Source organism: Chiloscyllium plagiosum, unplaced genomic scaffold, assembly GCF_037043375.1.
Source record: "Chiloscyllium plagiosum isolate Xiang-an unplaced genomic scaffold, Cpla_swu_hap1 HiC_scaffold_33, whole genome shotgun sequence".
NCBI classification, from domain to species: Eukaryota; Metazoa; Chordata; class Chondrichthyes; order Orectolobiformes; family Hemiscylliidae; genus Chiloscyllium; species Chiloscyllium plagiosum.
The window spans coordinates 12,842,490-12,860,466 of NW_028270171.1; the positions used below are offsets into that span (position 1 = coordinate 12,842,490).

Genomic DNA, 17,977 nt, shown 5'->3' on the forward strand with positions numbered 1-17,977 from the left:
GATATAATGTAACATGTGGTCCAGCAGCTAGTGTAGCTGGTTGCCTGGAGACAAAAAGAAATTTCAATGAGGCCAATCCGTTTAAATTATATCCCCCCCAAAAAAAAACCAAACTCCAATCAAGTTTGAATTTGGTATGTTGACAATATTAAAAGCCAATGACAAATCTGATGCTTTGGGGGTATAAGACTGGGGAAAATTGAACAGTTGAGGGGAGAACTGCCAAGCCACCAGCACCTGCAGAATGCCCAGAGAATAGCTTTGGATTACCCAAATGATTGGGATAAAGGTATCCCATTCATATTGTTTGCCATTAGAGATGCCGCAAACAAATTTATTCAGTTCACTCCCTTCGAGTTAATATTTGGGCATGAAGTGAGAGGCCCATTCTAATTAATTATAGAAAAATTGACAGGACCAAAGTCGGAGATCTCATACTTAGATTATGTATTGGAGGTGAGGGAGAGACTAAATCAAGTAGGTGAGTTAGCTAAACAGCATCTAAAGAGGTCACAGTGTAGAATGAAACAGGTGGCAGATAAAAGCTGAGAGATGTGGACATTTTCCCAAGGGGATGATGTGTTAGTACTGTTACCAGTGATAGGAGATCCCTTCAAAGCCAGGTTTAGTACTCCCTATCAAATTGAGAAAAAATTGAGTCAGGTAAACTATCTGGTAAAGATGCCAGATGGTTAAAAAAAGGTATCGGGTATGTCATGTGAACATGTTGAAACCATATTATACCAGAGAGAAAGAACTGGAGAAACAGGTGTTAGTTACTGCCCCAAAGCGTGAGGAATCAAATCCTGATGATGTGGATTTTGATGTGCCTGAACTAGATTAAAAAATGAAGAAGTCCTTGAAGCTATCTGTCTCAGGAGCATAGAACACAGTGGAAAGATTTGTAACTGCAATATAAGGATGTATGTAAGAACTAGATGGAGAGGACTAATGCTATTGCACATGAAGTTGACGTAGGGAATACTGCTCCGATAAAACAACACCCCTATCAGCTTAATCCTCTCAAAGCCAGACAGGTCCAGTTGGAGGTAGAGGCCATGCTCGACAATGACATAATTGAACCAAGCCAGAGCGAGTGGAGTTCGCCGATCGTCTTAGTTCCCAAACTGGACAGGACTCAATGATTCTGCGTGGATTATCCGAAGGTCACCACCGTTACAAAATCGGACTCATATCCAATTCCTAGATTGGAGGACTGTATCGAGAAAGTCGGATAAGCCAGTTACATCACCAAGTTGGACTTACTGCGTGGTTACTAGCAAGTACCTTTATCAGAGTTGGCAAAAGAAATTTCTGCGTTTGTAACCCCAAATGGGTGATATCAGTTTAAAGTGATGCCCTTTGGAATGAAGAACGCTCCCTCCACATTCTTGAACAGAGTTGTGGCTGGGTTAACAATCTGTACAGTCTATTTGGACGATATAGTGATCTTTAGTAAGTCCCGGAATGATCACTTGGTGCAGTTGGCAGAGTTCTTTGAACGATTTTGAAAAGCGAAACTGGTGATAAACTTAAAACTGAATTCGCGCAAGTAGAGGTGACATTCTTGGGACATAATATCGGTCATGGAAGGTTGACCCCACGGAACGCAAAGACGAAGCCTATCGAGGAATTTCCATGACCAACCTCGAAGAAAGAGGTGCTTTGATTCTTAGGGCTCAGCGGATTCTATCAGCAGTGTAGTGGCACCGTTCACCGATTTGCTGAAGAAGAACAAAGTTTCGGAGGACAGAACCATGCCAGGAGGCATTCGACCATTTGAAATCGATATTAACCACCAAACCAGTTTTAGCTAAACCAAACTTTTCAAAACCTTTTAAAGTTGCCATCGATGCCAGTGACACTGGAGTTGGAGCTGCACTCCTCCAGGAAGGTGAGGATGGGATTGAGCTGCCAGTTGGTTACTTTTCGAAGAAGATCAACACTCCACTATCAAAAAGGAACTATTGAGTTTGGTACTGGTTCATTTTTTCTGAAGGGGGGAGGTATTTGTATGAATTTGTACCTTTAAGAGAGTTAAAAGCTAGCAGAACTACCTGACAGCACCAAATGTTCTGAATATGAAACAATGTAATGTGTGGTCCAGCAGCTAGGGTAACTGGTTGCCTGGAGACCAAAACAAATTTGAATTAGGCCAATCAGTTTAAATTAAACCCCCAAAAAAAAACTCCAATCCAGTTTGAATTTAGTATGTTGACAATATTAAAAGCCAATGACACAATCCGATACTTTGGGGGTATAAGACTGGGGGAAAATTGAACAGTTGGGAGAGAACTGCATCTGCAGAATACCTCCCTTAAAGGTACCTTTATCGATTAGAGACCTGTGAAGCAGAAGTCCCGAAGAAGAAGAAAAGAAGACAAAGGAAGAGAAGATTTGACACCTGGCTGGTTTTTCAAAACTTGAGTTTTTGGTACACCTTAATCTCAGGGGGTTTTATCGGACGAGTATTATAGAAGGGAAGATAAAAGATAGGTTAGAGGAAGGGGTTGTAAATAGTTGTTAGTTAATTATTCTTAAGAAATAAACTTGTTAATTTTTACTTTAGTTCTTGGCCTCTCGAATTTTCATGGATCACTGCACGGGATAAATCTTTTCAGTGTTGCTGGTTTAAGCAGGAGGGTTTATCTCATGTTTTAACAGATCCCAGTTGATCAAGATCTCACTACATTCCTAGATAATCGTCTTTGCTGTCCATTATACCACAAATCTTGGTGTCATCTGTAAGCTTACTCACCACCCCTCCTAAATTCTTATCTGAATCATTTATATATAAATGACCCAGCACCAGGCCCTGTGGCACACTGTTGGTCACAGGCTTCTAGTCTGTTAAACAACCCTCTACCATCAGCCTCTGTCTTCTACTATCAAGCCAATTTTGTATCCAATTGGTTGGCTCTCCCTGGGTCCCATGAGCTTTAACCTTACTCAACATCTATCATGTGGTACCTTGTCAAAGTCCATGTGGACAATGTCTACTGCACTGTCCTCATCTACTTTCTTGGTCACTCCTTCAAAAAACTCAAATAAATTCGTGAGAGAGTGGAACAGCTTGTGGATGTGAACAATATTGGCAGAAGCCTTGGGACTGCCATAAGGGCAGTTGGTATGATCTTCTCTCTGGTAAAAGACCTAAAGCCTGAGAAGGCAGTTTATTTCTCCTCATCAGTTGCTCTAAGAGGTGGTTTTTACTCAGTAACTGAAGAGTTGAGAGTCAATGTACTAGTCATCTGTAGTTCCCTTGAAGAAGTCAAAAGAAATTGGGAAAGAGAGAATGAAGAACAGAAAATGCTGTCAAGCAAAAAGATCATCTCAGCAAACCCTGTGGATTAGAGCCATTGAACTAGTGTCTCATTGGTATAATAGGTGGAGGAGAAAACAATGTTTTCCTGTCTATGTCTGTCTGTGTAGGAGTTGTCATTTGTAGAGTGATATGTTGGCAGCTTGTCATTGTTTACTTGTCGTTACAATCTGTCCGTCTGTATTAAATAGTAATTTAGAGTCATAGAGATGTACAGCACGGAAACAGACCTTATAGTCCAACTCATCCATGCTAACCAGATATCCCAACCTAATCTAATCCCACCCGCCAGCACCCGACCCATATCCCTCCAAACCCTTCCTATTCATATACCCATCCAGATGCCTTTTAAATTTTGCAATTGTACCAGCCTCCACCACTTCCTCTGGCAGCTCATTCCACACACACACCACTCTCTGGTGAGAAAGTAGGTCTCTTTTATATTTTCCCCTCTCACCCTAAACCTATACCCTCTAGTTCTGGACTCCCCCACCCCAGGGAAAAGACCTCATCTATTTATCCTATCCATGCCCCCATAAACCCCCAAAGGGTCACCCCTCAGCCTCCGATGCTCCAGGGAAAACAGCCCCTGACTATTCAACCTCTTCTTTATAGCTCATACCCTCCAACCCTGGCAACATCCTTGTAAATCTTTTCTGAACCCTTTCAAATTTCCCAATATCCTTCCGATAGGAAGGAGACCAGAACTGCATGCAATACTTTGTTCAGGACAACAGCCTGGTTCTGTGTTTTGTGTTAACCTGGATCAAAAGAGGTTTTACAGATTGGTGAGCTGCCCCTGTTGTGGGGGAGGGGGAGCGCCTCTGTGCCCACTGGGAAGACAGCCCAGAAGTGAGGCGGCTTTTCTTTCCAAAACTCCTTCTGGTCTCCTCTGGCAACCTGTCTCACGCCCCAACCCCGCAGCCTGTGGGACCAGGGAGACTCCCCCCATTATCTACCCTGACACTTCACCAAGCCTTTCCCCCTAAAGCTACCTCCTACTTCCTCCTCATGCCTCCTTCACCCACTATACCCCTAATTCTCCAGCCTTCCCCACCCCACAGGGACAATAAAGGGGGTAAGGGTTACAGTGAGCAGGCGGGTAAGTGGAGCTGGGTCCACAAAAAAGGTCAGCCATGCTCTTACTGAATGGCGGAGCAGGCTCAAAGGATCAGACGGCCTACTCCTGCTCCTAGTTCTTATGCTTTAAGTCTGTTCAGATTGTTCTGTCAAACTCTCCTTCTCTACACTATGGGAAAGGCAGTCAGTCAGCCAGTAGCTTCATAGAATCCCTGGCCATTTGGCCCATCAAGTCCACACTGACCCTCCGAATAAGAAAGAAAGAGGTGCATTGATATAACACCTTTCATGCCTGCCAGACTCCTCCAACAGAGAGGGAACTGTTTTTGGAGTGTCGTCTCTGTGGGGAATGTTGCAGCCAATTTGTACACAGCAAGCTCCCTGAAACAGCACAATGACCAGAGAATGGGTTTCAGCGATGTTGATTGAGGGTTAAATACGGGCTGAGAAACCAAGGAGAATCCCTTTATCCTTCTCTGAAGTAGAGTCATGGAATCTTTCAGTTACATATGAAAGAAGTGAAATTATCATGGTCATTCTAACAGATGAGAAACTGAAACAATCAAGGTATTTTTCAATGTATAATTTCAGTTACATCACTCTGTAAACTTTTACTGTAAATTCTGTGTCTTACAATTGCGTACTCCACAACCACCTGATGAGGGAGCAGCGCTCCGAAAGCTAGTGGTTCCAATTAAACCTGTTGGACTATAACCTGGTGTTGTGTGATTTTTAACTTTGTACATGCAAATCCAACACTGGCACCTCCAAATCTTCACAGATCTCAGTCTCGTCTGTAAGCTAGCACCTCTGACAGCGCAGGAGAGAAAGCATGTGAAAGAGGAGAGGGAGAAAATGAAATCAGGAGGTTAGAAAAAGGGAACGAGAAAGAGGAGGAATGAGATAGAGAGAAAAGAGAGAGAGAGGCAAGACAGGGAGAAAGAAATGACAGGGAGAATGAAATAGGAAAAGAATATAAGGGAGGAAAAAAGGAGGAATCAGAGAGAGGAAAGGGAGAGAAAGGGAGAATGAACAGGAAAGAAGAGAGAAAATGAGATAGAGAAAAAGGAGATAGAGAGGAAAAGGGGAGTGTGATATAGGGAGTGAAAGTAAAGAGTGAAAATCAGGGTCACAGCAAGATAAAGAGAAGGAAAAATAATTAAGAGAACAAAGGAAAAGAACGAGAGAAAGGAGGGAGTGAGAAAGGAAAGGGGTGAAAGAGATGGGGCTAAGTGGGAAATCAGAGCGCAGCGGGAGACGGAGACCCCCAGAGGAGCTGCCGTGTGCTGGTGGTCCCGAAAGTACATGAAAAGCTGAACTTACTCTGGTGATGATTCAGGCGTCAGGCTGGACATTTCCTCAGTTGGTACTGTGTGGGATGGGGAGGAAGGAAGGAGAGGAGACTGTATCAGTGCAGGCTGCAAGCAGAGCTTCCTCAGCAACTCAACCTCAGAACCTCGATTCCTCACTACCCACAGCCACTCGGACCTACAGCCCCTGGGAGCAGCCAACTCTCTCAGACAGCGGTGTCCCAAATGTTCCAGTGGCCATTCTCCAGCATAGGCCTGCAGTCATGCTATCCCGCTGGTCAAGGACTGGGAATTAGGATCACAGCTTCATTCTGAGCCTGAGAAAAGCTGCTGTCAATCAGTGGTCTCATGGAATAAGGGCACTCATGATTCAGATGAGTATTTACAAGACCATTCCCAGGACCAGAGCTGATATGTTGTGTGTGGGATTTGAACCCATTGCTCAGACTGTTAGTCTGGCCTTTGGGGTGTCCCAGGACCATCTGCCCCTCAACAGGAGCATCTTTGAATGAGGTGATCAGTAAATCTCACCCTTCCCCAGCCCCTCCACACACACACACATCCGTAACACCGTCTGACCTCCCCGTACCAATCCCACCCCCCCACACCCCATTCCCTACCCCCATCCTCCATCCCTCCCCAGTCCATTACTACCCTCCACAACCCATTCCCCACCCTCCACTCCTACACCCCCACCCTCCACCCACACATTCCACCCCCACGCTCCCATACCCCCCTGCCCCCACACTCCACCTTCCACTCCAACACCACCCACCCACCATTCCCACACTCCACCCCTCCATCCCCATCCTCTACTCCCACACCACTCACCCTCCGCCCCCACACTCCACCCCTCCATCCCCATCCACCACTCCCACACTCCACCCCTCCATGCCCATCCTCCACCCCCACACTCCATCCCCATTCCTATCCTTCACTCCCACACTCACACCCTCCCCCCACACTCCACCCCCCCATTGCCACCCTCCTCTGCTCCCACATCCCCACCCTTTTCCCTCCATCCACCCTCCTTCCCACTCCCGCACCCCATACCACCTTCTTACTCCAGACCCCCTGTCCCTCCCCTATACGTGTTTCCCACCCCATGGCATACCCTTTAACCCCCGACCCCCACCCCCTCCCGTGGTGTGGGTGACCTCCCGCTGGATGAGGTGGGGGTGGGGGGTCTCTCACCTTGCAGCTTCCTCCGGTGGAAGCGGGGCGAGCCGAGGAAGCTGTTCTTGATGGAGTTAAGGCGGGTCCTCCAGGGCACTCCTCCGACCCCGGGGCTGGACGGCGGGGTCACGGTGGGCGTGCTGGTGGGGCTCTCCTTTGGCGTGTGGACGGGGGTTCCCAGCGGGGTGGGGAGGGGGCTGCCTCTAGGGGAGGGGTGAGGGGTCACCTGTGTGGCAGGGATAGATTTGGCGCTCGTTTTAGTACCTGGGAAAAATCGAGCGGGGGGAGAGGGAATGAAGGAGGGTGGGGGGATGGAGTGGTGCAGTGGAGATGGCACAGAGGGGTGGTGGCATGGTGGGCTCTGGGAAGGAGAGGTGGCAGCCAGGTTGATGGGCAGAGGGTTGGAGCGGATGGGTTGCAATGGCTTCTCGCTCAGACTAGCCTTGGCTGGCAGGGTTTGCGTCTTGGGGTCAGGCGGACGGTGCTGGTGGTGTTGGTGCGCGAGTTTCGACTGCCACACGGTACCGGGCTGCGGCGAGAAGTCCTGACAAGTGTCGTGCTCAGGTGAGGCGGGCGAGAAGCTAAAGACAGGGCTCTGAGGAGGGACAGAGAACTTACGAATGGGCTGAATGTCATGAGAGGAACAGTCACGTGAAGTGAACGAGAACAAGAACAACAAGAACAGCAGCGATTCAGCAGCGTCCAACACCCGGCACGTGGAGAGAGGATTGCAAATCAAAGAGAAAACGCTCGCAAAGTAACCCCGACGCCTGCACTCGGGATGTCTCACCGTTTCATGGGGGTGGGGGCTTGCCAGTCAAACCCAGGGCAGGGCACTGCCATGGCCTCCTTACCCAGGGCATAACGTTCCCACCGCTTTCTTCCTCACAACCCATCGGTCAGTTTAGAGGTTTCACGGCCCGGAAACAGGCCCTTCGGCCCATTGTGCCTGTGCTGGTCGTCAAGCATCTGTTCTATTTTTCCAGTCGTTTATGCGATTGGCATCTTGAATGAATCACACAATCCCGACAGTGGGGAAGCAAGCCACTTGGCTCATTGGTTCCACCCAACCCTCCGAAGAGCATCCCACCCAGGCCCATCCTGTGACTCTAACCCTGTGTTTCTCATGGCTAACCCATCGAGCCTGCACATCCCTGGACACTATGGGACAATTTAGCCTGGCCAATCCACCCTAACCTGCACCACTTTGGACTGTGGGAGGAAACCCACGCAGAGACAGGGGGAATGTACAAGGTCCACACAGACAGTTACCAGAGGGTGGAATTGAAGCCATGCTAAGCACTGAGCCAGAGTGCTGCCCTGCACTTACTTACATGCTTCCTAACTGACCCGAGGCTCAGTGCTCACAGTGAGAGGCTTTTCCATTGCAGCCAAGACCGTAACCTGTCCTGGACAATGGCTCTGACAGGAAGAGGGCAATCAGGAGGCCCACTCCAGCCAGCCCTGTCCCCACACTCCCCCTCCAACAAACACACACACACAACGATATACAAATCAAACACACAAAGATATACAAAACACACACACACACAAAGATATACAAAACACACACACACGCACAAAGATATACAAAACACACACACGCACAAAGATATACAAAACACACACATGCACAAATATATACAAAACACACACACGCATAAAGATATACAAATCAAACACACAGAGATATACAAAACACACACACGCATAACAATATACAAATCAAACACACAGAGATATACAAAACACACACACGCATAACAATATACAAATCAAACACAGAGATATACAAAACACACACACAAAGATATACAAAACACACACATGCATAAAGATATACAAAACACACACACACAAAGATATACAAAACACATTCATGCATAATGATATACAAAACACACACACGCATAAAGATATACAAATCAAACACACAGATATACAAAACAAACACACAAAGATATACAAAACACACACATGCATAAAGATATACAAAACACACACACGCATAAAGATATACAAATCAAACACAGAGATATACAAAACACACACACACACAAAGATATACAAAACACACACATGCATAATGATATACAAAACACACACACACAAAGATATACAAATCAAACACACAGAGATATACAAAACACACACACACGCATAACAATATACAAATCAAACACACAGATATACAAAACACACACATGCATAAAGATATACAAAACACGCACACGCATAAAGATATACAAATCAAACACACAGATATACAAAACACACACACGCATAACAATATACAAATCAAACACACAGAGATATACAAAACACACACATGCATAAAGATATACAAAACACACACACGCATAAAGATATACAAATCAAACACACAGAGATATACAAAACACACACACAAAGATATACAAAACACACACACACAAAGATATACAAAACACACACACACGCACAAAGATATACAAAACACACACACGCACAAAGATATACAAAACACACACATGCACAAAGATATACAAAACACACACACGCATAAAGATATACAAATCAAACACACAGAGATATACAAAACACACACACGCATAACAATATACAAATCAAACACACAGAGATATACAAAACACACACACAAAGATATACAAAACACACACATGCATAAAGATATACAAAACACACACACGCATAAAGATATACAAATCAAACACACAGAGATATACAAAACACACACACAAAGATATACAAAACACACACATGCATAAAGATATACAAAACACACACACACGCATAAAGATATACAAATCAAACACAGAGATATACAAAACACACACACACAAAGATATACAAAACACACACATGCATAATGATATACAAAACACACACACACATAAAGATATACAAATCAAACACACAGAGATATACAAAACACACACACACGCATAACAATATACAAATCAAACACACAGATATACAAAACACACACATGCATAAAGATATACAAAACACACACACGCATAAAGATATACAAATCAAACACACAGATATACAAAACACACACACGCATAACAATATACAAATCAAACACACAGAGATATACAAAACACACACACAAAGATATACAAAACACACACATGCATAAAGATATACAAAACACACACACGCATAAAGATATACAAATCAAACACACAGAGATATACAAAACACACACACAAAGATATACAAAACACACACACACACAAAGATATACAAAACACACACACACGCACAAAGATATACAAAACACACACACGCACAAAGATATACAAAACACACACATGCACAAAGATATACAAAACACACACACGCATAAAGATATACAAATCAAACACACAGAGATATACAAAACACACACACGCATAACAATATACAAATCAAACACACAGAGATATACAAAACACACACACAAAGATATACAAAACACACACATGCATAAAGATATACAAAACACACACACGCATAAAGATATACAAATCAAACACACAGAGATATACAAAACACACACACAAAGATATACAAAACACACACACACAAAGATATACAAAACACACACATGCATAATGATATACAAAACACACACGCATAAAGATATACAAATCAAACACACATATACAAAACACACACACGCATAACAATATACAAATCAAACACACAGATATACAAAACACACACACAAAGATATACAAAACACACACATGCATAAAGATATACAAAACACACACACGCATAAAGATATACAAATCAAACACATAGAGATATACAAAACACACACACACAAAGATATACAAAACACACACGCATAAAGATATACAAATCAAACACACAGATATACAAAAAACACACACACACAAAGATATACAAAACACACACACAAAGATATACAAAACACACACACGCATAAAGATATGCAAATCAAACACACACAAATATACAAAAAACACACACACACAAAGATATACAAAACACACACACAAAGATATACAAAACACACACACAAAGAAATACAAAACACACACACAAAGATATACAAAACACACACGCATAAAGATATACAAATCAAACACACAGATAAACAAAAAACACACACACACAAAGATATACAAAACACACACACAAAGATATACAAAACACACACACGCATAAAGATATGCAAATCAAACACACACAGATATACAAAAAACACACACACACACAAAGATATACAAAACACACACACAAAGATATACAAAACACACACACAAAGATATACAAAACACACACAGGTATACAAAACACACATACAAACACAGATATACAAAACACACAGACATCACACACACAAAACACAAATGTGCACACATACAAAATGCACAAAGATACTCTAAACACGCACAAAATGCACCGACACAAAAACTACATGCAAAAAAAATCACATCAAACGCAAGTAAAATATAGTTATTATAATCAACCTGATAAGATATAAGATGCATTATGACACTCTGAAGCAGGTGTGAATTGAACCTGGGCCTCCTGGCTCAGAGATTGGGACACTACCACTGCGCCACAAGGGCCCTCCTAAACAAAGGTGCCCAATGTGGGGATTGAACCCACAACCTTGAGATTAAAGGTCTTGGAGTCAACCAACTCTGCCCATCCCATCCACGTTCTTGGATATGTTGGAGCAATCTGGTCACAAAGGTTATGATCCTCCTCTGGAGCAGGTGCACTGGAACCTGGGCCTCCTGGCTCAGAGGTAGAGACAGTACCACTGCAACGGCAGGTTCTGCACTGAGAGGATACCTGAATTAATTTTCTTGTCTTTCGAGTTGCTACACTACAATGATGCTCTGATTAGTGGAGGGATGGGTTTTAGTGTGACATGGTTTGCTTTGTGATTATATGGGCGGTGCCATCTTTGTTTCTGGCACCTGCCATCCTCTATTTCTGTGACAGCACATTTACAGTGTCACCAACAAATAAAAAACACACCAAGGAACAGTGACGCAAATTACCCAGAAACACAGACAAAACACGCCCAGGTACAGAAACACAAATTACCCAGAAACACAGACAAAACACGCCCTGGTACAGACACACAAATTACCCAGAAACGCAGACAAAACACGCCCAGGTACAGACACACAAATTACCCAGAAACGCAGACAAAACACGCCCAGGTACAGACACACAAATTACCCAGAAACGCAGACAAAACACGCCCTGGTACAGACACACAAATTACCCAGAAACGCAGACAAAACACGCCCTGGTACAGACACACAAATTACCCAGAAACGCAGACAAAACACGCCCAGGTACAGACACACAAATTACCCAGAAACGCAGACAAAACACGCCCTGGTACAGACACACAAATTACCCAGAAACGCAGACAAAACACACCCAGGTACAGACACACAAATTATCCAGAAACACAGACAAAACACGCCCTGGTACAGACACACAAATTATCCAGAAACACAGACAAAACACACCCAGGAACAGTGACGCAAATTACCCAGAAACACAGACAAAACACGCCCTGGTACAGACACACAAATTACCCAGAAACGCAGACAAAACACACCCAGGTACAGACACACAAATTACCCAGAAACACAGACAAAACACGCCCTGGTACAGACACACAAATTATCCAGAAACACAGACAAAACACACCCAGGAACAGTGACGCAAATTACCCAGAAACACAGACAAAACACGCCCAGGTACAGAAACACAAATTACCCAGAAACACAGACAAAACACGCCCTGGTACAGACACACAAATTACCCAGAAACGCAGACAAAACACGCCCAGGTACAGACACACAAATTACCCAGAAACGCAGACAAAACACACCCAGGTACAGACACACAAATTACCCAGAAACACAGACAAAACACGCCCAGGTACAGACACACAAATTATCCAGAAACGCAGACAAAACACACCCAGGTACAGGCACACAAATTACCCAGAAACACAGACAAAACACGCCCTGGTACAGACACACAAATTACCCAGAAACGCAGACAAAACACACCCAGGTACAGGCACACAAATTACCCAGAAACACAGACAAAACACGCCCTGGTACAGACACACAAATTACCCAGAAACACAGACAAAACACGCCCAGGTACAGACACACAAATTACCCAGAAACGCAGACAAAACATACCCAGGTACAGACACACAAATTACCCAGAAACGCAGACAAAACACACCCAGGTACAGGCACACAAATTACCCAGAAACACAGACAAAACACACCCAGGTACAGGCACACAAATTACCCAGAAACACAGACAAAACACGCCCAGGTACAGAAACACAAATTACCCAGAAACGCAGACAAAACACACCCAGGTACAGACACACAAATTACCCAGAAACGCAGACAAAACACACCCAGGTACAGACACACAAATTACCCAGAAACACAGACAAAACATACCCAGGAACAGAAACACAAATTACCCAGAAATACAGGCAAAATACATCCAGGAACAGAAACACAAATTACCCAGAAACACAAACGATAAACACCCAGGAACAGAAACACAAATTACCCAGAAATACAGGCAAAATACATCCTGATACACAAATAGAAATTATTAACAAACAGAAACACAGGTAAAACACACCCAGAAACAGAAATTACACACAGCCAAAAACAAACAAAACATAGCGAGAAATACATGGATACAATGAAACACCATAAACGGACAAACACACACAAAAATACAAACACAAATGAAAAATATCACTCTCCAGAAAATACACACAAACAACAATAAAAAAAACACAACCCAAAAAGCACACCCAAACACCACAAGCATAAAAACACACAACACAGACAAAAACACACTCAAACAGCACACATACAGAAAACCTACAGCATGCACATAAATATATGCACACTCACGAACACACAGAAATGCAGAGAAAAACACATAAAATAGGACAAAAATATACTGAAAGACACACCAAATGCACACATGCACAGAAGCATGCACAGAATATACAAAAAATACACAAAGAGACAAAAGCCACACCCAAAATCATAATTGAATGCACACAGAAAAACACACGCACAACCATCACACAATACAGACATACAACAACTCAAGTGCAAAGCCACACATACACAGAAACATGATAAACAAACACACTCTTCATGCGATATCAAACAGTCTGCAATGTGGTAACAATCCCAATAGATCTGTAGTCCTCACTATTTTCCAATGGTCCCTCATTCTGTTGCCTGAATCATCACTGCCACAGCCCTCTTGTAGCTGACCATCAAACTGAGGTGAGGGATGGTCTCCTTGGTTTGGTACGTCAGGATCATAGAATCCTTATGGAGCTGAAAGAGACCATTCGGCCCAAAGAGTCTGCATTGACTCTCCGAAGAACATCCCACCTAGACACTGCCTCCACTGCCTGTAACCTCAACTTTTCCCTTGACTAACCCACCTAGCCTGCACATCCCTGGACACTTTGGGGAATTTACCATGGTCAACCCATCCTAACCCGCACGTCTCTCGACTGTGGGAGGAAACCAGAGCACCCGGAGGAAACCCACACAGACACGGAGAGAATGTGCAAACTCCACACAGCCACCTGAGGAAGGAATCGAACCTGGGTCCCTGGTGCTGTGAGACAGCGGTGCTGACTGCTGAGCCACTGCGCCGCCCCATCCTCCCGTAGATTACAAAGTGATGGTGAACCTTTGATAAAACACTGAGACATCCCGGTGCCAAGAGTGCGCCCAATAAAAGAAGCACAGCAACAAACAGGTATTGGCCGAGTGCGTCGTGTGGGAGGAGTCGCATACTGTAACAGATGTGGTGTATTGTTGACCCTTTCCAAAGACTCATCCCGGGCCCTGCTCAGACTCCCCCGCAGTTCATGAAACATCGGCAAAGTCTCTAAGCGAAGGCAGGCAGGCCTAGTCTGGTGAGAGGGCCTGTTCTGTTTCCCATTTTATTCTGGTTAAAGCTGAGAGGCGTTTACTGCGGCATGTGCTCAGTCTCGTGCACAAGTACATCCGTTTTGAAACAAAAAACCGGCCCTTGGGAGTACAAGCTGCATTCGTATAGCGCCCGGAGCAGAATGCAAGATGCCTCAAAGGAGGGCGTTCTGTAAAGAGAACCTGCTGCTGAACCACTTTTGGGGGGGTGGGGGGGGCGACTCAGTGTCTGCTCAAAGGGTGTTTTCAGGAGCATTTTCTCAAGGAAGGGACAGGGAAGGGGGAAGAGATTTAGGGAGGGAATCCAAGAGCTCCCAGGCAGCAAATGAAAATCTCAAAAAGGAAAATCAGTCAAAAGCTGCGAGTGACACTCTCATGGTCTGACCCATCTTGTATGGAGTGCCAGTGTTACTGGATGCTTCCCTCATCAATGACAAAGTGATGTACAATCAAACATTCACCCAAGACCTGTGACAGGCTCCTGCCTGCTCTGACAGTAGATTAGATCAGATTCCTGACAGTGTGGAAACAGGCCCTTCGGCCCAACAAGTCCACACCGACTCTCCGAAGAGTAACCCACCCAGACCCATTTCCCTCTGACTAATGCACCTAACACTACAGGCAATTTAGCATGGCCAATTCACCTGACCTGCACATCTTTAGACTGTGAAAGGAAACCGGAGCACCCGGAGGAAACCCACGCAGACACGGGGAGAATGTGCAAACTCCACACAGTCAGTCACCCGAGGCTGGAATCGAACCTGGGACCCTGGTGCTGTGAGGCTGCAGTGCTAACCACTGAGCCACCGTGCCACCCGTGAGGGTCAACTCTGTTAAAGGCCTGAGCCCCAAAATGCTGGAACCTAGAGAGCTCGCGACCATCGGGGTGAACTCTGAATAGGTTCACTTTCTCAGAGAAAATAATCAGGGCTGAGAGTGTAATAATCCGCTGAATATTCGCAGGGGACCATTTAAAAAAGGATTTTTAAAAATACCCTAATGTTGAAGTGCTGCTTGATCATAGTCAAACAAAAACAGTTGGGGAAAAAAAAATTAGGAATGAACAGGGAAATCCCCAGGTATAAATACTATAGGCCGCAGTGACACCAAACACCTCTTGGTATCGCTGTTGGCTACTCTGGTGCCACATACCTCTGCAGTGCACCCCAATGGGAAATGACGGTTACTACACCCAGCTGTGGGTCAATTTCCTCCCAGATGGGACCAAACTTTCAGAGAAAGGGAAACCATCTGATATATTAATGCAAACATTCTCTTCCCAGAGATACGTGGCTGTTTAAATCCAGGGTTTCAGCTTTATTCGTCCGGGTTCAGAGATTCTGATTGTGAAACAGGAATGGGTGTTAAACTGGTTCTAAGGTGGAGGGACCCGACAGCAACATTTCCAGACCTTAAGGCAAGTGAGTGAGGACAGGATTTAGTCAGTCCTGGGAATCTTAGCATTCCTACGGTGTGGAAGCAGGCCATTTGGCCAAAGGAGTCCACACTAACCCTCCAGAGAGTATTCCGCCCTGTAACCCCTGCATTTCCCTATGGCCAAGTCACCTCGCCTGCACATCCCTGGACACTATGGGGCACTTTAGCACGGTCAACCCATGTTTGGACTGTGGGAGGAAACCGGAGCAGCTGAAGGAAACCCATGCAGACATAGGGGAGAATGTGCAAACTCCAGACAGGCAGGCACCCGAGGGTGGAAATGAACCTGGGTTCCTGGCGCTATGAGGCAGCAGTGCTAACCACTGAGACACTGTGCTGCCCTAAAAAAATTCAACTGTGTTTTCCTTAGATAAAGTCTAACTGAAGACTTCCTAAGACAGGTTTGAATGAAGTTTGTTTAACTTTTACAACAGAATCTTAACGAGGCAGGTTGGCGCCATCTTGTGGAACAAAATGTATTGCAATGGCTTGAACAATAAAGTGACTTGTTCTCTGCATACAATTGAGATTCTGTGCTATGCACAGGGGAAACAGGGAGCGCCTGTGATTTAACAACTAGCTTACCCTGTACATAACCTCCACATCGTGCTGATACTAGGATGGGACATCAGGCAGTGTTTTATAGCTGGGATTTCTGTAGAGTGGGGCAGCTCTAAGTCACACACAGAGAGGGGAGTGCACTTTGTGTTACTGTGGCACTGACCTCACCCTGAACACTGTGAAAGCTTAAGACTGGCAGTGGCTATACAGCGGGCTGGGGTATTGGCTGGTCAGTTTGTTCGGCACAGGGGTCCTGAAACATTTGACACTCTCAATGAGCTCAGACCAGTTCAATTGATACATGATACTGGATTCTGATCGGAACTGGAGTTCCTGGCTGATATTAAAACCTCTGGGAGCAATGGGAAAAGGCAATGGCTCTTGTGATTGAGCCTGGCATGTCCAGCTCTTTAGATCTAACAGGGATGTCGACATACAAGTGTGTATGGTGCTGCAGTTTGCGTCGGTGTATTTGCTGTCTCTCTGTGTTGAAACATAACCGTGTATCTGGGAATGGTCTGTGGATGCCCAGGCAGCAAGCTGAAGCCTGCCCAGCAGCTGTGACCCGTTTGAATGGCAGGTCAGGTTCAAAGGGCCGCATGGTCTAACCCTCCATCCAGCAGCTGTATCAGTGTGTGGACCTGTGAGAGTGAGTGTGTGTGTGAGTGTGTCTTTGTGTTTGCGATTGCATGTAAATGTCTGTGTGCATCTGTGCTTGTGCTTGTGTGCCTGTCTGTTTGTGCGCAACTGTGCTTGTGTGCACGATCATCTGCCTGTCTGTGTGTATCTGTCAGTGTGTCAGCATGCATGTGACTGTCTGTGCCTGTCTATGTGTGCGTCTGCCAGCGTGTGCATGTGTGAGTATATGTGTGTGAGAGAGAGGGTGTATGAAAGTGTGTGCATGTGTATATGTGCATGTGTGAGTGAGTGAGTGAGTGAGTGAGTGAGTGAGTGAGTGAGTGAGTGAGTGAGTGAGTGAGTGAGAGAGAGAGAGAGAGAGAGAGAGAGAGAGAGAGAGAGAGAGAGAGAGTGTGTGCGCGCGCGCGTGTGTGTGTGTGAGAGAGAGAGAGAGAGGGTGTATGAAAGTGTGT

The 17,977-nt window shown here is 45.0% G+C and overlaps 1 protein-coding gene across 4 annotated transcripts in view; it reads right to left on the reverse strand.

Moving 5' to 3' along the window:
• Nucleotides 1-17,977, reverse strand: part of LOC122542020 (serine/threonine-protein kinase BRSK2-like) — a 196,598-nt gene that overhangs the window by 20,627 nt on the left and 157,994 nt on the right. For 2 of the 4 annotated variants that reach the window (XM_087978288.1, XM_087978290.1), the window contains 2 exons: nt 6,907-7,513; nt 5,726-5,771 (listed from right to left, as the gene is read on the reverse strand). In XM_087978288.1, the coding sequence (XP_087834414.1) occupies nt 5,726-5,771; nt 6,907-7,513 (653 nt within the window). The remainder of the gene's footprint in view (nt 1-5,725; nt 5,772-6,906; nt 7,514-17,977) is intronic. The other 2 variants (XM_087978291.1, XM_087978289.1) reach the window with 2 other exon arrangements.